This window comes from Mus pahari, chromosome 14 (genome assembly GCF_900095145.1).
Source record: "Mus pahari chromosome 14, PAHARI_EIJ_v1.1, whole genome shotgun sequence".
NCBI classification, from domain to species: Eukaryota; Metazoa; Chordata; class Mammalia; order Rodentia; family Muridae; genus Mus; species Mus pahari.
In genome coordinates, this window is record NC_034603.1 from 38,722,571 (window position 1) to 38,744,872 (window position 22,302).

Genomic DNA, 22,302 nt, shown 5'->3' on the forward strand with positions numbered 1-22,302 from the left:
TCTGTAGACCAGGCTGGCCTCGAACTCAGAAATCCACCTGCCTCTGCCTCCCGAGTGCTGGGATTAAAGGCGTGCGCCACCACTGCCTGCCATACATTCTCTTCAAGCTGACATCAGTTGAGAATATAACATTTAAAAAAGTTGTGTTAATTTTCTATTCAACTTTAAGGTGTTTTTATCACACCTTTTCCCTTTAAGCAGCGTCAGTCCAGCACTTAATACTGCAGCAGTGCTTGCGTTTTAGAAATCCTTATCCAGAGTGTTAGCAGGACCCTACTCTGGAGGCGCAGAAGAAAGGCTGAGCAAGAAAATGATAGAAATGGAGATGGAGTTTTCTAGTGGTGTCCAAAAGGATTTTTTTTACATATGGCCACAATTTACATAGTGTTCTGATCCTTTTAGACTTTCAAATATAAAAAGCTTGGTTTGACATATGTTTACTTAGGTATGGATATGAAACAAGGAATATTTTAAATATTAAGATTAAAACTATTAAGGAGTAAAAACTAATTAGAAAACTTGTATACAAAATACAAAAATAGAGAATAATCCATGCATAGTGGAATCTGCGTGTGAGCCCAGCATTTGGGAGGTAGAGTTAGAAGGACCTTAAATCTGAGACTAGCCTAGGGATTGATAACAAGAGCCTATCTGAACAACAGCTTCACCAATATCAGCTGACCCCAGGAAATACTGTATTAGCTCCTTAGATGACAGAAGATAATGGGATAACATCATCAGAGTTTGTAAGAAAAATGATTGTCAATTTAAAATTTAATATTTCGCTGAGTTCTTGCATGGGCACCAAAGTAACTGGTAGGACCTGAGTTTACAAGAAGAGAGCTAAATGGAGAATGGTTGGGACAAAGCTGAGAAACAAATATGACTACTTAAAACACTCCAAAAACATTCCAGTTTGCATACACAAAAGTTTTTAAAAGCTTTAAGAAATGCCTTTTGGGTGAGCCTGGGAGGTGGCTCAGTGGTTGAGTAAGCCGCCCTTCCAGAGGACCTGGGTTCAATTCCCAGTACCCACATGGCAGTTCACAGCCATCCTCAACTGTCTGTAACTCCAGTTTCAGATGATGAAATGCTTTCTTCTGACCTCTTCAGGCATAACACCTACATACATAAAATAAATTACAAGTAATAATAAAAAAGAAAAAGGAAAAGAAATGTCTTTTGGGCCGAGGTTGCCCAGTTAATATGTTCTTGTGGAGGATCCATACTTGGTTCCTAGTACACACTCACAACTGTCTTTTAACTCTGGCTAGAGCAGATCTGATGCTCTCTTCTGGCTTCTGCTAGCACCAGGCATATACCTAGTTTGCATATGTGCATTAAGGCAAAATGTATTCATATATGTTAAATAAAATAATACTAAAAAAAAAAAAGTCTTCTGGAAGAAACTAATAAAAATACAAGGTTAATTACAGTTACTGGATTGCCAAAACAAAGAAAGAGAAATAAAGACAAAAGCAGAAATGAATGGCCAGGAAGAGGAAAGTAGTCAGGAGTAGGAGGAGAAAAAAAAGAGGGAGGAATATAATCACAATGATATACATGTGTAAGGATATCATGAAGCTCATTTTGTACAATGCTTGCATAATTTACTTGCTAATAAAAACATGGGAAAATTAAACAAAAACCAAGCCAAGTATCTGGGAGGCTGAAGCAGAAGAACTGTATGTAATAGTTCTACTTTTAGATTTTTTTTTAAAAGAATTATATCTTTATTTTATGTATATGAATACACTGTAGCTATCTTCAGACACACCAGAAGAGGGCATCATATCTCATTACAGATGGTCGTGAGCCACCATGTGGATGCTGGGGATTGAACTCAGGACCGCTGGAAGAGCAGTCAGTGCGCTTAACCTCTGAGCCATCTCTCCAGCCCCACTATTAGTTTTTTTGAGGAACTTCTGTGTTCTGTCATCAGTACTTTATTATTTGCCAGAGTTCTTCTTCATAGATAATATAACAAAATAAAAAGAAATTAATTACAAAATTAAAAATTAAGGAAAGATTTTTTTCCCTTTTGGAAAAACTTTGTTTAAAGAATTGTTCATTATTTGATACATATTAAAATATGATATTTAATATTGATTATGATCCATATTATCCAATGTTAAGGAAGAATTATAACCAATATTTTCAAATTTTTATAAAAAATAAACTGCAAGGGACATTATATGGGTAGTAGTATCCAGACCAAGACAGAACTTAGAAAAGATGTAACAAGACATCACAAGAACTTTATGCATGCATTTCTTTGAAGTACAGATGTCTAAATCCTCATTAAATGCTTGAAAATCAAACAACAAAAAAAGAACTAGATTGTGACCAATTGGACCTCATCCTAGAACTGCAACGTTGGTCAAGCACATACTCATTGTAATAGTATGTCAGTCGAGTTCCTGTGAATTTAAGGATAGCCTGGACTGCATAGAGAATTCCAGGACATCCAGAGCTTATATAATAGAGGAGACTGGTTTCACAAAACAAAACAAAAGATAAAAACCAAAGCACTCAAACTTCTCAGTTGATAAAGGAAACATAATTTGTAAGACTGTATACTCATTCATGATTAAAAACACTAAACTAAAACAAAAAACAAAACAAAAAAAAAACCCACTAAACTAGAAACAGGAAATTTGCCAACTTGACAAAGGACATTTACAAAACATCCATGCATCATCTTGTCTCTCAAGGGTGTGTGTGTGTGTGTGTGTGTGTGTTTATGTGACACATATGGCATGACAGTAGAAAGGGACTGTGAGAAAAGGAAGAGAAGTCTCAGTGGAGGAAGGCATTTAAAAGAGTGATGAGGATGGAGAAAAAGTCAAAGATATTGTATACTTTTTTTATGCAGAAAGTATATAAAGTCACACAGCAGAACAGGGACTATTTCTGGTAGAAGAGCTTTGAAGGGATTATGGTTAGGGTTAGGATGAGACCTTTTACTAGGATAAAATATAAATAATGGAAAAAATTTGGGAGAATGTCAAAAGGGGCACCAAGATGGATTGTTGAGAAAAGTTATTAACACACACAGGGCTTCCAGGAGAGTTCAGAGACATACAACATTGCAGGGTCTTTGAAGAGAGAAGTCATATGTACCTGTGGCAGAACTAGCAGTCTCTTATGCCTTTCTGAGTATTTGGGAATTGGGGGTGTTTACAGTATTAGCTCGCAGCCTATTATTCTCATTTCTATTATTCTCAAGCAAGCCAGAAATTAGGGAATGGGGTGGGGAATAGGGCATATGGCCACCAACACCTGCACATACACCTCTCACTTCCCCAGTTGAGAGGTCTTGGCACCTGGACGTCTGTTAGCTAGGGATTCAGTGTCTCAGTAAGGGTGCCATTTAGTATTTGGGAGAGAGAGAAGGCTCATACAGAGATGTGGCCTGCGCAGTGGCTGGATTCAAATATTACCCTCTTATAAATGGTTTTTAATCCAAGCATGAGTTGTTGTTCCTTTCTAAACCTCATGAGTACTATCTTTACTGTCTGCCTTTCTGTTGGATTCTGGTTTTCTACACTCCCATCAGAATGAACGGCCTAACTCTATAGTATTCTGAGGGTTCTCTGTTTTATAACTCAAAATTTCTTCTGTATTCCTGCCATGAGCCATTTTCAAATGCAGCGTGCCTAACTTTTACTACAGTTAGTCTGTATTAATTTTCTTGTTATTATGGCAAAATACCTGGCATAGTTGAGAGGAGATACAGTAGACTTAAGTCAGGGGAGTCATGTGAAGTGGGTGGTTAGTTACATTGGATCTGCTGTCATGAAAAAAATGCTGACTCGTGACTTACCTACTTTTTGAAATCTAGTCCAGGACCCCATCCTGTAGGGTGTTAACAACCCACATTCAAGATGGGCCTCATTAAACCTCTCTGGAAACACCAGCCATACATGACCACAGGATTTCCTTCTGGATGATTCATTATCTGGTCAATAGTGAAGATTAACCATCACAGTGCTCTTGCTAAATCAGAAACAGAATATGATGATGCATACCTGAAATCCTGTTACTAAGGAGGCCAGAAAGATTGAGAACTTGGAGCCAGCTTATGTTACATAGGGAGAGACTCTGAGGAAGGGAGTGAGGAAAATCTAAGGAAATTCTGGTCACTGATCAACGTATGGAAAGATACTCAAACTCCCTACAAATAAGGAAGTATAGACTTAAGAATTGAACATTTTGTGTTCATGATAGTCATGATTTTTTTAGAAGTATTTATTTTACGATTTATTTATTTTATGTATGTGAATACACTGTAGCTGTACAGATGGTTGTGAGCCATCATGTGGTGGGAATTGGAATTCAGAACCGCTCTGCTCGTTCCAGTCGCCCCGCTTGCTCTGGCCCAAAGATTTATTTATTATTATATCTAAGTATACTGTAGCTGTCTTCAGACACACCAGAAGAGGGCATCAGACCCCATTACAGATGGTTGTGAACCACCATGTGGTTGCTGGGATTTGAACTCAGGACCTTTGGAAGAGCAGTCAGTGCTCTTAACCACTGAGCCATATCTCCAGCCCCAGTCATGATTTTTTTTAATGAAGAGTTGGTAGTAAGAGAAAATAGATATATCCCTATATAGGAATAATAGGCTTCTTTTTGTTTTATTTTGTTTGTTTGTTTTCAGTGTTAGGGACCAAACCTAGTTTTGTACATGCTAAGCAAGTGCTCTACTGCTGAACTGCATTCCTGATTCTACACCTCTACAGTTTTTGGAAGTCATGGCCAAGTATATGTTCTATCTAGGCTTAAGTCGTGTGGTGTACATGTGATATCAACTTAATATTTAAGAGATTTTAAAGAGTGACTGAGAAGGTAATCTTAGCTTTATCAACTCTTAATTACTTATACAGTATGGCTTTTTTCCATTAAGTATGTCCTGAAGGCTTACTCTTGAAAGTTACAGACATTTACAGCACATCATTTTATCATTGCAACAGCCCTGTAAAGTGGCCATCTTTTATCTCCATTTTGTAGATTTGGATACTTATGCCTGAGTAGTTAAATAATTTGATTATTGGGGCAGGAGAGATTCCTCAGCGGTCAAGAGTACTGACTGGCCAGACGTGGTGGGGCACGCCTTTAATCCCAGCACTCGGGAGGCAGAGGCAGGTGGATTTCTGAGTTTGAGGCCAACCTGGTCTACAAAGTGAGTTCCAGGACATCCAGGGCTATATAGAGAAACCCTGTCTCGAAAAAAACCAAATCAATCAATCAATAAATAATTATTGACTATTCTTCCAGAGGACCCAGGTTCAATTTTGAGCACCTACATGCCACACACAACTGTGTAACTACAGTCTTGGGAATCTGATGCACTCTCCTGACATTGAAAGGCACCAAACAAACATGTAGTACACAGATATGTGTAGTTAAACCATGCATACATATAAAAAATAAAAACAAAATTTAATTGTGTTCATTTAGTGAGAAGTAAAAGCCTAAATAAATATAGCACCAAAACTGTGCCGTCCCCAATGTGTTACTAGATAGTTTAAATACTTTGTTTTTGAAACCCAGCATGCTTTATATTTCTACTAAGATGGCTTTATAATCTATATTAGCATTTTAAAATTAAATTTCTTCATTTTGGGGGGTCTGATAAAGTGAACTACACATTAATGGAAAATCTTTTACTTTCTCCCCAGAGGATCTGAAGAGGCAAAATGCAGTATTGCAAGCTGCACAGGATGATTTGGGTCACCTTCGGACACAGCTGTGGGAGGCTCAGGCAGAGATGGAGAACATTAAGGCAATTGCCACAGTCTCTGAGAATACTAAGCAAGAAGCTATAGATGAAGTTAAAAGGCAATGGAGAGAAGAAGTTGCTTCACTTCAGGCTATAATGAAAGGTAAAGACAAAGGTCAGATTTTAGACTTCCTAAGATCAACAAATTCTGATGCTTGATAACTGTTTTCATGGTCTTAAAATGTGTTTGTGGTAACAGTGCATTTTAATGCACTTGGTAGTGATGGTGTACACCTTTAATTCCAGCACTCCAGAAGCAGATGCAGAAGCAGGTGGATCTCTGTGAGTTTGAGGCCAGTCTGGTCTACAGTGTGAGTTCCAGGACAGCAAGGGTTACACTAGAGAAACCCTGTCTTGAAACAGCCCCTCAAAAACAAAAAACAAACAAAAAACCCCAAAAAGCATTTTCTGTTTATATTTGGCTTTATGCACTGTTAACAGATCTAATAGTGGAGACTTAGCGAGATGATGTAGTAAATGAGGGTAGTAGTTACTCGTACGATTTAAAGCAGGCTTTAAACCTGGATTTTTGTTTGTTTAGATTTTTAAGTGTAATATATATTTGTATGTGAAATATTTGTTTGATGGGCAGGAATCTCCTTAAGGCTAAAATGGACTTTATGGAATGCTGAACTTGTGAGTCTTGGTCTGAAGGAAGTGTAATAGTGTGTGTAGCTTCTCTCCCCCAGCACAGTGCTTTTCATTACTTCCTTCATTTTTGAGAATAATGACAAAATGAAATAAGGTGTTATCTTAATCTTTGGGACCTTGAAATTAGTTAATATTTACAATGTGTACTAATGTGACTGCCCTACCCCAGATGATCTTTGCATTTGTGTTCCATTTTTTACATAGTATTTCTTGAGAGGAAACAATTAGGGTTACCTCTGTTTCTGAGTCTAGCTCTCACTAAGGGTAATAAGTCTTGACTGTTTTGGTTTATCTGTTCAGAACTTAATTTTCCTCATTGGAATCAAATCCATCTGTAGGTAAGCTAGGGGTGGTTGTAACACTTCTGTTACCCTAGACTTTTCTGGCTATCTGTGTCTATATAGTTAGCATGTTCTTTAAAATTTCATCTTTGCTTTGTGACTGAAAAATACTTATAACTCCTTCAGTCTACATTAGAAAAGGAAAAAATTTCTAGAATTTTCCATGCTATATCTTCCTCAAACTTTGTTGATAAAGTATGTGGGTTACCTTTTACTGTAAGGATATTGAAACGTAATTTTGAGCCTCTGTATTTAGTCTTGTGCTGTGAGGTAGGTGATCTCACTAACCTACTTTACTCAGCTTGAACGTGTAGTATTTATACTGAACAGTGTAAATTCCGAAGTTTGGTCTTGTTAGAAATGAAGGAGTAAAATAAGGGCTGGAGAGATGGCTCAGTGGTTAAGAGCACATGTTGCTCTTGTACTCAGTACCCACAGGATGGGTCCCAACCGCCTGAACTACAGTGGGTTCTGGCACACTCTTCTGACCTCTGCAGGCAAAAGGTATGCACATAGTGCAATATATACATGCAGGTGACACCTAAACATGTATGTAAAATAAAGATAAATCTTTAAAAAAGAGAGAGAATTTAATGGGCCACCAGTGTTTGTCAGGTGATGTTTCAAGACTGTATTAAAGAGAAAGCTATTTTGTAAAAACTTTATAGACTTTGTCTCAATTTAGAATCTTAGGTTTTATAGTAAAATATACCAGAAAAAATAATTCCTTCCTTACATGTTCACAGTTATAATGAAATGTTGTATTTGTTTGGGGAGCCACAGTGTAGTATCAAAGAACATGGGCTGGGGAGAGGGTGTTAGATGTGAGTTGAAAGCTTCACTTTGAACCTCCTCTGGGTTTTCTTGTCAAAAAGCTTATGGCAGTCTGTTGTGAAGATTGGTGATGAAGTAATACAGCCCTCATTGTCACTCATAATAAGGACTAGAATGTTTTTATTGTCTCAAGCTCTTACCGTAATTTAAGAATTCTAGTGTACAAGGTATTTGCCCGTAACGTTAGACATGGACTATGTGATGTTTTGTAGAGACAGTCCGTGACTATGAGCATCAGTTTCACCTGAGGCTGGAGCAGGAGCGAGCACAGTGGGCACAGTATCGAGAATCTGCAGAGCGGGAAATAGCTGACTTAAGAAGAAGGTTGTCTGAAGGTCAAGAGGAAGAAAATTTAGAAAATGAAATGAAAAAGGTATGCAGGAATATCATTTACTTACAGAATTAGAATTGCTTGAGTCTGAAAGCAAAGTGTTTAAAAGCATTGCTGCAGAACTGGAAGTTGAATGCTATGCTTTCTTCTGTTGTGCTCTAGACAGCACTTTCCCTCCCCTCCACAGTAATGTGACCGACAGCCTTACTGTCTTCAGATCCATGATGGGATGGCATCTCTTCAGAGGCTTCCATACCTCTATTTAAGATTGCAGCCTATTTGCCTCTTCCTCTGAGCTTCCTGATTCTCTGTACCCTGCTTCAGGTTTTTCTTTGCACAGCTTATTTCCTCATAAAGCAGAGTTCACCTTTTATTGTGTTGGTTTAATGCTTTTTGTTTCTGTTTGGTAGAATGTGAGCTCCGTGAGGATGTAGTCTATCTGTATATTAAATGGGTAAGATGGTATCTAGCACATAGATGCTCGGGGAATTCATGTTGGTTGAGAGGTGTTGCTTGTTACTGTGTCTAAACAATATTTTAGGACACTAGTTAATTTTTTTCAGCATACCTTGGTTTCCATGACAAATGCTACATGTATTATGCCTGAACAATACCATACAGTACCTTACCACAGGCAACTAAATGACAGAGACATTTTAACATTGAGAACATTAAAAATATTTGTTTGTGTATATGTGTGCACACGTGTGCCACAGCATGTGTGTGGAGGTCAGTTTCAAACCAGCTTTTAGGAGTTGATTATCTTCTTCCACCATGTAGGTCCTGACTCAGGTCATCAGACTCAATGGGAGGAGACAATATTGAGCCAGCTGCTTGACCCTCATTGAAAACATTTTAAATAGCCTTTAAATAGTTTGATTACTGAAATTGTTTTGTGAATTTATAGTGCATATGTGTTTTTAAGAACATAGAATAATTAAAAATTAAAATTTTAGCCAGGCATGGTGGTGTACGCCTTTTTTTTTTTTTTTTTTTTTTTTTTTTTTTTTTTGGTGTACGCCTTTAATCCCAGCACTTGGGAGGCAGATGCTAGGTGAATTTCTGAGTTTGAGGCCAGCCTGGTCTACAGAGTGAGTTCCAGGACAGCTAGGGCTATACAGAGAAACCCTGTCTCAAAACAAACAAACAAACAAATAAAAATTTAAAAATGGTTAATAATGATCTTTGGCTAGTAATCCTTGCTCTATTCTTTTTTTTTTTTTTTTTTCGAGACAGGGTTTCCCTGTGTAGTCCTGGCTGTCCTGGAACTCACTCTGTAGACCAGGCTGATCTTGAACTCAGAAATTCTCCTGCCTCTGCCTCCCAAGTGCTGGGATTAAAGGCGTGCACCACCACTGCCCGGCGCTCTATTCTTTATATAGATGTGTAATTATTACTTCCATAGTCATATTCTTTGCCACTTTAAAAAAGTTTTAATTTTTAAGGTAGCTTTTATTTTTATAAATTTATTTTGTATGTGTGTGTGTGTGTTTGTGTGTGAGTGCGCTAGAGGTAAATGTCAGGAGTCTTCTCTATCTTTTTTTTGTTTTGTTTTTTTTTTTTTTTTTGGTTTTTTGAGACAGGATTTCTCTGTGTATAGCCTTGGCTGTCCTGGAACTCACTTTGTAGACCAGGCTGGCCTCAAACTCAGAAATCCGTGTGCCTCTGCCTCCAGAGTGCTGGGATTAAAGGCATGCGCCACCACTCCTGGCTCTATCAATTCTTTTTAGTTACATTTTGTGCCATGTTTTGATTATATTTTTGTGTCCCCCAACTCCTTCTAGATCCTCCTCCTCTCCCTCCTCACCTAGCTTCATGTTTTTTTTTTTCCTCTCCTTAAAACCAAAACAATCTCTCTCCTCCCAAATGAAAATCAAACAAAAATGCAAGAAGACCCAAAATACCAAACCAAACCAAAAGCACACAAAAGAAAGACCACAGAGTCTGTTTTGTGTTGACTTACTACTGGGCACAAGACCTGCCTTGAAGTGTGGTTGATATACCCAGTGGTACTCCATTGGAAAAAGCTGATATCCTTTTGCCAGCAGGTATCAGTTGCAAAGAACATTTTGGTTAGGGTGGGATCTTGTATCCATTTCTCCCTGCTGGGATTTTGTCTTGTCTGAACTTGTGCAGGTATTAGGTGTGTTGTTGCAGCCTCTGTGCATTCATTCATATGTGCACTAGCCCTGTTGTGTCTAGAAGATGCTGTTTTCTTAGCGTTAACTACTACATCTTGCTCTTCTGCATAGTTACTTGAGTCTTCAGGGGGTGGGATTTGATGAAGACATCCTATTTAGGGCTGAGTGCTCCAAATCTCTCACTTCCTGCACATTGTCCATCGTGGGTCTCTGTGTTAATAATTTTTGTCTGAAAGAAGCAGCTTCTCTGAAGAGGGTTGAATGATGCACTGTTCTGTGGGTATAGCAGTATGTCATTAAGAGTCATTTTATGGCTGTGTTCCTTTAGCAGAAATAGTAGTATGCTTTCCCCTAGGCCAATGACCTATTTAGTTCCAGGTTCTTGACCACTTCAGCAGTGTCAGGTATGGGTTCTGTCTAAAATGATTCGAGCTTTAAATTCAGTTGGGGCAGGGTTGGGTGGTTACTTTTATATAATTTGTACTACTGCTGGACCACTATATCTTGAAGACAGATCACTCTTTTATCTGTCTGTCTGTCTGTCTGTCTGTCTGTCTGACTCTATCTTTTATTTACTCACTTTACATCCTGTTCACTGTCTCCCTCCTTGTTACCCTCTCGCCTTCTCCTCTGAGTGGGTGGGAGCACCTTAGGTATGCCCCCAACCTTGTTACTGCAAGTCTCTGCAGGGCTAGGTGCTTCCTCTCCTACTGAGGTCAGACAAGGCAGCCCAGCTAGTAGAACATATCCCACAGACAGACAACAGCTTTTGGGAAAGCCCCTGCTCCAGTTGTTTGGGACCCACAAAGACCAAGCCGTACATCTGCTGCGAGGCCTAGGTTCAGGCCATGTTCATACCTCCTGGCCTTCCTCACACTCAATTTTGATCCTTCACACTCCCCTTCTGATCCCCTCTCCTATCCAGTTCTCTCCCTCCATCCGCCTTCCATGACCATTCCATTCCCTCTTCTAAGTGAGGTTCAAGCATCCTTGCTTGTGCCCTCCTTCCTGTCCAACCTCCTTAGGTCTGTGGAGTGTAGCATGGGTATCCTGTATTTTATGGCTAATATCCATTTATAAGTGAATGCATACTGAGCATGTCCTTTTGGGACTGAATTACCTCATTCAGGATGATATTCTCAAGATCCATCCATTTGCCTGTTATATTCATGTCTTTATTTTTCAGAGCTGAATAGTATTCCAATAGCGGTCCATTATGTAAATGTATGACATTTATTTTTATTTAAGATATATCTTTGTTTTGTCTTTCACAGTTTCATACATGCAAACAGTGTATCTTGGTCATACTTATTTCCAACTTCTAGTTTCCATCCCTTTCCCCATCTACCTTATTTTCTGTTTTGTCTTTGTCCTTCTTTTTTGAGACAGGGTTTCTGCATCCCTGGCTGGTCTGGAACTTTCTATGTAGACCAGGCTGGCTTTGACATGGAGATCTGTCTCCCAGATGCTGAAATTAAAAGCATGTGCTGTAAGGTTCCGAAATCACTGAAGGAAGACCCAGACTCAGATAGTATGCAAAAAACAAAGAGATTTTATTCTGCAGAAACAACCAGCATGTGGGAGTCTACCATTCTTTGAAATGGCGATTCCAGATAAAGACATTCAGGCCTTCTTATAGGGAACCGAGGAACTCTAGAAGAATTAGGTAATTTAAAATTTCATAGATGATGCTAGGGGGTGACAGGTAATCAGCGGTCTTCATTCCTGTGTAATGAACATTCAACCATGTGATGAGATAGGGCTACCCAGCACAGATGGCCCATTCTGAGATAAGATATTTCCCCATTTTTGTGGTTATCCCCAGGCTGTTCTTTGGGAGGGGATTTTATGATCTTGTTCTGGATTTTATGGTTTATTCTTAGAGCTGGTGTCTTATGACCTAGTTTCTGAGACTTATGGTCTATTCCTAAAGCTGGTGCATTAAGGCCTTTTTTGAAATCAGGCCTAATCCTCAAAATGGAGCAAATAGAGTCCTTAAATGGGGACAAATGGGGTTTCATTTTGTCTTTTCAGTGCCACCACATTGGGTACTTTACTTTTTGAGACAAGGTTTCTCACTGAACCTGAAGCTCACTACTTGGGCTAGATTGACTAGCCAGTGGACTTGCTCTGTTTCCTGCTCTGTTTTCCAGTGCTGGCATTACAAGTGTGAACAGCGGCACTTCATTTTCTACAGGGGTCTGAACTCAGACCTCATGCTTCTTGTGTAGTGAGCACTGCACTGATTGAGTCAGCTCCTAGGCCTCTACACATTTTAGTTTAGTTGTTTTTTTTTTTAATTGTTTGTTTATGTATCTGTGTAGGGTACATATGCAGGTGCTTACAGAGACCCGAGATAACGGATCCCTTGGAGCCACAGTTACAGGTAGTGTGAACCTCCTGATATAGGTGCTGGAAATCAAACTTTGATCCTCTACAAGAACAGTATAGCCGGGCATGGTGGTGCACACCTTTAATCCCAGCACTTGGGAGGCAGAGACAGGCGGATTTCTGAGTTCGAGGCCAGCCTGGTCTACAAAGTTTGTTTCAGGATAGCCAAAGCTACATAGAGAAACCCTGTCTCGAAAATCGAAAAAGAAAAAAAAAAAAAAAAGAAAAAGAAAAAAGAACAGTACATCTTCTTAATCTCTGAGCCATATCTTTAGCCCAAAATGTTATTTTTAGGAGTTTTTTTAAAATATAAAAATCTATGATATTATACCATTTCAATATACTCCATGACCAGTTTTCTTAACATTTTACCATATAATAATGTTGTCATTATTAACAAAGGTTATTCTTTATTCTTTGTATTCAGATTGTATTAGTTTTCACCCAATGTCCCCTCCTCTTTTTTCTCCCTTCCTCTCTTAAGTCTTCCATCCAGGAAACCACAGGGCATTTATTTGGTCATGCAGTCACATAGTTGTAGGTGTGGCTTGGCTATAGCAACTTCTCAAGTTTTCTTTTGATTTTAATGGCCTTTCTGCTTCTTTTTATTATTATTGTGTGTTTGCTGTTCATATATGTGTTCAGACATGCATGTGGGGGTCAGAGAGCCACTTTAGGGAGTCAGCCTTCTCCACTGGATTCTGGGGTTTGAATTCAGGCAGGCACAGCTGGTACTTTTACCCACGGGGCTATTGTATTGGCTACACTTGGTGCACTGTTAGTGGGCTCCGTAAAAGTTTGTTCACATGATACCCAGCATGGAGGTTATGAGGTCTTCTGCATTAGCATATACGATACATGGCTTTTCTCCCTTCCTTGACTGTTGATTTTGTAGGGAAACCTCAGTAAGCATCCCACAGAAGCCTTGACTGTGAAGATATTTAAGCTAACATGTCTTTTCCAAACAGAATTTAGTTCAATATAAAATAAATGGATTTTTGTAAGGATCAGGGAACAAAGTGACTCTGAAGCTCTCTTTATTTTGTGTGTGTGTGTGTAGGGGGGTGTAATATTCCTCACATTAGTCAATATATGCATTTCTTTATTCTGAATAATTTAGGTAAGTCTAAGCTTGTTTACATTAGGTAAATAAAGCTAATTTTCATTAGTAGCAGGAGTTCCATCTTTTAAAATCTTTATACTTTTTGTTTACTTAATGTTTATTTATTTTGTCCTTCACAATATAGACAATATACACATCCTGAAACTTGCTATCTTGACCAGACTGGCTTCAAACTCACAGAGATCCACCTACCTCTGCCTTTTGAGCACTGGACTGAATGTGTTTGTTTTTGCTTTTTGAGGCAGAATCACACACACTCTGTAGCTCTGGCTGACCTAGACTTGACATGTAGACCTGAGTAGGTTCCACTTGAGTGTATCCCTTTGCCTCTGCCTTCTGAGGGTACACCCAACTTTTGATTCTGCCTCTCATCTAGGAGAGATTGTATAACTGAGTTACTCGGTAAAGAAATTAGCTATGTTACAGTGAATCTATTTTTCTGTTTACTGTTAAATTCTGAATGAAATATTTGGGAAAACCATAACTGACATTCCTGGTGATAAACTACTTAAAAATGGAATTGGCCCTGGGAGCTGCAGGTAGAGGCAGTTGTCAGATGATGTTGGGCTAGGAACTGAACTCAGGAGAAATGGAAGCACAGTGCATGCTCGTAAGTGCTGAGCCATGTCCTAGCCACACAGTGAAGCTTTATTCTGAAGAACATGTATGTTATTTGCCAGAACCTAGGGCCAAATCTTATCAGATATCATCAACAAAATAAGCTATATTCAAAAAGACAACTATTGTACTGTCTCATCTCGTATATGGAATCAAGGGTGTGTGTGTGGAGGGGGGAGGGGACAAGCTAGGTAAAGGAAGAGTGAGGAGAGTGAAATGAAGGCGATGGCTGGTGCTAATGAGGTCAAGTACCTGATGGACCGGAAAGAAATGCAGTTTTGAAGCCCATTATTTTGTAAATATAACACATTGTAAATATAATACATGGCTAATAAAAATTCAAAGAAAAAACCTGAAGAGAAGGATTGGTACTGGATCTTATGAATGCTAATAAAGTGTGTACTATAGTTGTTATACTAATTTTTAGCAAATAGGTAGACTAGGGTTTCTTAGAAAAGCCATAAATTAGTAACTTGTTGCATTTAATTCTTTGTAATCATAGGCCCAAGAGGATGCTGAAAAGCTTCGTTCTGTCGTGATGCCCATGGAGAAGGAAATTGCAGCTCTGAAAGATAAACTGACAGAAGCTGAAGACAAGATTAAAGAGCTGGAGGCCTCAAAGGTTGTGAGATGCTCTTACCCATCTGCTCCAATGCCAGGCACAAAATTAGGATCACTTAAGAAGCGGTGCTGGGAAGTCATTTAGCCTTGCGTCTTAAGAATCTTATTTTTTGTTTTAAATTCAGAAAAGCAAAATGAAAGCAAACCCCCACCCCCCATGATAACCTGGCCTTTGGTTATTTAAACCCTCAGTGATGATGCTTATTCATGAGTGAAGACTGGTGTTCAGTTGCTCATTTTATCCAAGTGAGACTCAACCTCAATTTTCTCTCATTCTTCCCCCAAACCACCCCTTCTTGGTTTACTGAGTCAGAGTTGGTCTGTGTATCCCTGCCTGTCCTGGAACTCGCTCTGTACACCAGACTGGTCTTGAACTCAGAGATGTGCCCACCTCTGCCTCCTGAGTGTTGGGATTAAAGGTGTGCACTACCACTGCCTGGCCTTCTTTTTTCTTTTAACAAATTATCTTTTTTGGTTTATTTTTGTAAGACAGGGCTTCATGTAGCCTAGGCTGACCTTGAGCTTGCTGTGTATTTCATGCCTGTTTTATGTGGCTCTGAAGATCAGGGCTTTAGGCTGAGAACTCTGACAACTGAACTACATTCCTCGCCATAGTTTTCTTACAGAGGAAAAACAATCTGCTTATAGTTGACTACTTCCTCGTTCTAGTTCTAGAGATCTTTTAGAGAGGGTGCACCTCCTATTGGCTATATCCACAGCATGGCTGGGAAGTGGCTCCTTGGTGCAGTGCCTCTCTAGCATGCTCAAGGCCAAGAGATTGATCCTCAGCACTGCATAAGCTGAGCATGGTGACTGATGTCTCATAATAGGATGTCGAAGCAAGAGGACCTGAAGCTCAAGGTCATCTTCAGCTCTTTTGCGAGTTTATATCCATCCTGGATTACATGGGATGCTGCCTTTTAAAAGCCAAACCAAACAAAAAAATGAAGTGGAAATATTAATGGGGTGTTAAAATTTTTATGTCAGTTTTTAGTGCTGGAGATTGAACCTAGAGCCTCACTGAAGTATGTTAGGCAAGTGTTCTACCACTGCAGAAATGCTTTAGTAATGAAAGAAAATAAGAGATTAGAGGTGCAGTTAAGTGCTGACACTTGTCTAGTGTGAACGAGGGTCTGGGTTTGATCTTCAGTACTAAAAGTACATGGCACATAAAGTTGCTTGTCTTCGTGTCTGATGACCTGTATTTGATCTCTGCTGTCCATATGATGATAAGGAGAACTGATCCCTAGAAGTTGTCTTTTCATCTGCATGTGCCCCAATTATGTCCCCCAACTTTGAATAGAAGTGTTTGAAAGTAAATCTTAGAAGAGGAGGTGTAAGAGATTGTAAGAAATGAGTAAAAGAAGGGGCAGGTGGAGTCCTGATTTGCAGACATGTCATGTCTGTATAATTCTTGAACCCAAAGTAGGTATGATTCCTGTGCAAGATTGGATCGCTAACAAACCCTGTTATAGAAGGAAGGTGGTGCACTGTGTTCATACCTCTATAAGGATTCATATGGAGTTAATGGTTGGTGGATGAGGAAGAGAATTTTCTTTAGTGGTATAACCAGTGGGAGCCCATGATCCCACAATCAAACTCTGACTCAGGCTCCTATGAACAACTTACTCAGTCCCAGGAAGGAAAAGAGACATGAAAGTAGAAGAGGGGCTATATGGGGAGGAGAAGGGTCAACAAGGCTGGAGTGGGACAAGAGAGGGCAGTGAAGCAGATGGGATCAAAGTGAATGTGTACATTTATATGACATATAACTAAACACAAGGTAATATTGATCATAAAGAAATAAACCAGGCCTGGTGGCTCACAATCAGGAGGCTGAGGTAGGAAAATTGCTGTGAGTTTGAGGTTAGCATAAGCAGCAAAGTGAGATCTTGTCTCAATAAATAGAAAAGTAGAGAAGAAAGGGATACATAACAATACACTGTGTAAATTTAACCAAATGAAAACTGATGTAGGCAAGTATAAGATAAAATAGGTTAAGATGGAAAAATAAGAGATAAGAGCTAGAGAGATGAAACCAGGTTTGGTTCCCAGCACCTAATGGCAGCTCACAACCATCTGTGACTCCACTTCCTAGGGATCTGGTGCCATCTTCTGCTCTCTGGGCACTTACTAGCACACACATGGTATGCATGAACTTTTGTAGGCACACACATACACAGAAAAAAGTTTCAACAACAAAAAAGATTAGAAATAAAGAGATAATAAGTGATCAGTAGTCAGAAACTCAGCACTTAGTAACCTGGATGACTTGGTCAGATTTCTTATTTCTACTATCCTTTAGTTGTTCAGCTATAAAATTAGAATAGTAAGGGATGTGAGGGTCCAAAAACAAAAAAAATACATGGACACTATAACTGTTTACCTTACAAGGATATACATTCAAATTAGAATATGTTTCAGGTAATGCATGGAGAAAAATGTTATTATTTCCAGATACACTATGTTTTATTTCAACATTATAATATATTTATCTTTTTCTTCTGTATCTTTTAAAAATAAGGTCATAAAGTATCAAATTCCAAAGAATTCGTGCTATGTGGGCCCAATACTCTGATTACAGGTTATTTATAATAAAATATCTAAAGATAGGATGGAGAGATGGCTCAGGGGTTAAGAGCACTGACTGCTTTTTCAAAGGTCCTGAGTTCAATTCCCAGCAACCACACGGTGGCTCACAACCATCTGTAATAAGATCTGATGCCCTCTTCTGGTGTGTCTGAAAACAGCTACAGTGTACTTATATAAATATAATAAATAAATCTTTAAAAAATACCTAACAATGTTGGGGAAAAAAAATCACAAGATACTTACGATGGTGTAAATATTACATGTGCTCTTTTGTTGTTGTGAGGGTTGCTTCCAGGAACAGGGGTGATTTAGTAGTGGCTGCAACACTAACTTCTCCTCTTCCAGGAACCACTGACTGCGTATAAACCCTCAGGGAAGACAGGGACCCTTCATGACAGAATGGTGATAGGCTAATCCTATGCAGGCAGTCACTGTTGCTTCTGCAGCAGCCATTTCCTGCCCCAAAGACATTTTCACAGTACTCCTCCACTTCCTCTGGCTCTTACATTCTTTCTATCCCCTCTTCTACAAGAGGTGGTGGAAGGGAGATGGAGATGTACCATTTAGGAGTTTGCATTCAACATTCACTTTAGCTCAGTACTTTGCCCAGGTGTGAGTCACAACCTCCCAGAGAAAGAACCTAGAAGGAGCATTATTCTAAGGGAGTAAACTTAAATATTTAGAGGGCAATTTGACAATTACATCATGTCCACTTAGCAAGAACATTAGTAGTTTTCCCATTAGGGCCTTTGACCTCCACAGCCATGGGTACATTTTGCTTGGCTGGTTGGTTGTGTGGCACCTGGGGTCTACAACTGAGTGACAGTCTTCTTCCAGCAGTCTACATATCAGCTTTTAGTATTCCAGAAGATAGCCAACAGGACAGAAGCTTTCATCTTTGTCCCATCTTGATTTCTTTATAAATCTACAACTAAAGCAGGTGTTGTCTTCAGGTGGGATCTTGACATCTAGTTCTGATAGGCGGCAACAGCAATGACAAATACTTAACAGTACACTTAGAAAATAAAAACAGTAAAAAGTAAAAATAAATGGAAGGAAATACAGAATAGTAGAAATTAGTGAGATAGGAAAATAAAAACCGTGGAGAATGTCAATATAAAAAGAGAAATTGGTATAGAAAAAAAATCAGGAAATTGATAAAAAAAATTAGAAATGGGGCATGATTCCTGATTAAAAAGTAGTAGACACTATAAATGTCACACTAGTACATTTGAAAAAAGATTTTAAAAATTCTGGTAAAAAGAAGCAGTGATAATAGAATCATACTGTCAAGACCAGCCTGAACTAGTAAGACGTTTTTGTAAAACAAGGCTACACAAATTATTATAAGAGTTATATACTTTTTCTCAATTTAAAATAGGAAAGCTAAGATAATAATTATTACAGAATTAGGACCCCCAAATCTTTTGATGTGTGGAATATGTATGCTTGTTGGGGGTTTGTGCGCTATATGTACACTAGGGAGGCAGAGTCATTGAAGTCTGTTTGAGGGAAGCCCCTGTAGCTTGTAAATTGTAGGACAGCTAGGGTCACAGAGAAAAACAAAGCAGACTCTTCAGCCACATAAGGAGTCGGGGAAATGCGGGCGAAAGGGGTTTGTCTTTTAGTCTAACAAGGCTCTAAAGTCTTCAGAGGAGACTCGTTGGCGCACTTACAGAAGCAGGTCCAGCGCTCTCTTTGTGTTGGACTTTGCTGACTATTGTAGGTTCTTCCAGCTCTTGTTGCTCACTTCCTCTTCTAACACCATCAGCTTTTTTGGGAAGGTAGCTTTAGCAGTTTGACCTCATCCTGTCTTTGTGGCCTAGAATGTTATAATTGTCCACTGTGTAACCTTTTTTCTTATTTATTTTTTATTTTTATTTTTGAGGCATGTGCGTGGGGGTGTCTTACAACATAGCCCAGGCTAGCCTGGAATTTGTAGCAGTCCTGTCTAAGCCTCCTGAGTGCTGTGATTATAGACATGAATAAGCTCGCTCACTCACTCACTCACTCACTCACTCACTCACTCACTCACTCACTCACTCACTCACTGTGTAGCTCTGGCTATCCTGGAACTTGCTATGTAGACCAGGCTGGCCACATGCCTTTCTTTGCTTTCAAGAGTGCTGAAATGAAAGCCTTCTGTATGGTTTTGATTTGGGTTGTTAGGGAATGTGTAATTCAAGGATACTCACGTGCTGTGCTGCTACTTACTTCAGCACCTTCCTAGTTTTAGTAATAACTTTCAAATGTTAGAAATTCAAAGAAGAGTGCATTCTAAGAGGTAATACGATGTAGTGGAATCCGTGGTTATAAGTCACCCTGATATTGGTTGCTGTATTGGCTATGTTACTTTCACCTGGTAACAGGTGTTGAAGAGACTGTCTTACAATGTTGACCTCTCTGTCACGCTGGCCAATCGTCAGCTTCCAGGAAAGCACTAAGCTGATCATTTTAGTTTCCGACTTAGAGTTTCTTACCTAGTGTTTCTGACCAGAAGCTGTTTTAAACTGGGAAAAGATGGTTCATGGAAAATATGTTGAATTTGAAACTAGGTATAAGCATGTTGAAACAAACAAAACAAACAAACAAACAAGAAAAAAACAGGCTGGCAAGATGGCTCAGTGGGTAAGAACACTGACTGCTCTTCCGAAGGTCCTGAGTCCAAATCCCAGCAACCACATGGTGGCTCACAACCACCTATAATGAGATCTGGCGCCCTCTTCTGGTGTGTCTGAAGTTAGCTACAGTGTACTTATGTATAATAATAAATAGATCTTTGGGCCTAAGCGAGCAGAATTGACCAGAGTGAGTGGGACCGACCGAAGTGAGCAGAGGTCCTAAATTCAATTCCAACAACCACATGAAGGCTCACAACCATCTGTACAGCTATAGTGTACTCATATACATAAATAAATAAATCTTAAAAGAAAAAAAAAAAACCAAACTCAGAAAGTTACCCATACCCTGTGAGTTTAGGATAGACAATTTACATGACAGAATAAGACAAGTGATATTTCATCCTACTTTTTTTTTTTTTTGAGTAATACTGCATTTTATTTTGGCTGTGTCTATTTGAGTTATGTAGGCTGTGTTGTTACCAGTCTGAGTATTAAAACAGGAAATATGAAAAGATAGGATTTGAAATTTTTCAGCACTTGCCTTCAAATTTATGTGATTATTATAAGACTAGTTATCTTTGCTTCTTGACTTCTGTTTTGAAAAAAACCTTAACTGCTGTGATGTACATATGAAGGTCAGAGGATAACTGTAAGGCAGTTGGCTCTTCCTTTTACCATGTGGGTTCTCTGGATCAATCTTAGGTCATCAGTCTTAGGGGTAAGCACCTTTTACCTGCTGAGCCATCTCATCTTTAACTTCTTTAACTTCTATATGTATTGATCAAAATGAGTCCATTTTATAAATGTAAAGCATTTGGAATTACCTCCCTAGAAATCAAAGAAAGGTTGTAAGAATATAATGCCATTTTTATCTTACTTAAAAGGAGAGCGGGACTGAGGAGATATAATTAGGGCTGGACTTCAATCCCTGGAACCTATAGGAGGGAAAAAGACCCGGGAAGAAGGAGATAGGCAGATACTTAGAGACTAATGTGTAGCCACCCTGCACACTAGGTAAGTTCCAGGTCAGTGACAGACTCTATCTCAAAAACATAATAAAATAAAAAGCCCCATGGAGCTGGTACCTAAGGGATTTACATACATGTGTGCTTTGTGCACCTACACATATATGTACACTGTAATACAAATACTGCATGCACACACACAGATTTGAAGTATCCTTTTGAAATGCATGGTATAAAATAGTTACATATGATTTTACATATGTATTTAACCTAAAGACTTATGGCTAGCATCTGTCAATTCTGTCATTTTCTAAATTTCTATTCTATTTTCATGTTTAAAATACAGCCATCGATATTTACCTTATTTGCCATTCCTACCAGGGTTGTAAGGTTTAGCTTTACACTTTCAGGTTAAGGAGCTGAATCATTATCTGGAGGCTGAGAAGTCTTGCAGGACTGACCTGGAGATGTATGTAGCTGTTTTGAACACTCAGAAATCTGTTCTACAGGAAGATGCTGAGAAATTGAGGAAAGAACTGCATGAAGGTAGGTAGATATATGTTGTTTTACTTTATTCCAACCATGCAAGTAAAATACATATTAATGAACAACAGCATCAAATCCTTAAGCATGCTAGTGATTCAGTTTAAGCTTTATAGTCAGTTTGAAAACTGTTTTGAAAGTTGCTAAAGGAATTTGGATTGCTAAGTAGTCTCTCCTTCCACCTCTATGTCAGCAATAACATGAGCTCTAGGCAGAACATAATGATGCTTAAAGTGCTTTAGTCTGCATGGTATTCAGAGGGAAGTGGATTAGCAAAAACAAGAGTGGGGTAGAGAGCACCTCATGTATGTACAGTTGTCTTAGGGGTGGTTTGATTTCACTAATGAAGATGTATATTGCAGTGTACAAGTGAACTCTGTATTTCCACAGTTAAAAAAAATAGAAGCAACGAGGCTTGGGCGTGGTGCTTCACACCTATAATCTTTTTTTTTTGTTGTTTTGTTTTGTTTTGTTTTTTTGAGACAGGGTTTCTCTGTATAGCCCTGGCTATCCTGGAACTCACTTTGTAGACCAGGCTGGCCTGGAACTCAGAAATCTGCCTGCCTCCCAAGTGCTGGAATTAAAGGCGTGCGCCACCACGCCCGGCTACGCCTATAACCTTAACACTTGAGAAATTGAAGTAGGGCTGGTGAGATGGCTCAGTGGGTAAGAGCACCCGACTGCTCTTCCGAAGGTCCCAAGTTCAAATCCCAGCAACCACATGGTGACTCACAACCATCCG

General features: G+C 39.1%; 1 protein-coding gene across 2 annotated transcripts in view; it reads left to right on the forward strand.

Annotated features, from left to right (window-relative positions):
• The window catches only part of Rabep1 (rabaptin, RAB GTPase binding effector protein 1), a 99,560-nt gene that overhangs the window by 30,828 nt on the left and 46,430 nt on the right, over positions 1–22,302 (forward strand). For both annotated transcript variants that reach the window (XM_021211961.2, XM_029545845.1), the window contains exons 3-6: positions 5,688–5,891; positions 7,827–7,987; positions 14,721–14,840; positions 21,428–21,563. In XM_021211961.2, coding sequence (XP_021067620.1) covers positions 5,688–5,891; positions 7,827–7,987; positions 14,721–14,840; positions 21,428–21,563 — 621 coding nt within the window. The remainder of the gene's footprint in view (positions 1–5,687; positions 5,892–7,826; positions 7,988–14,720; positions 14,841–21,427; positions 21,564–22,302) is intronic.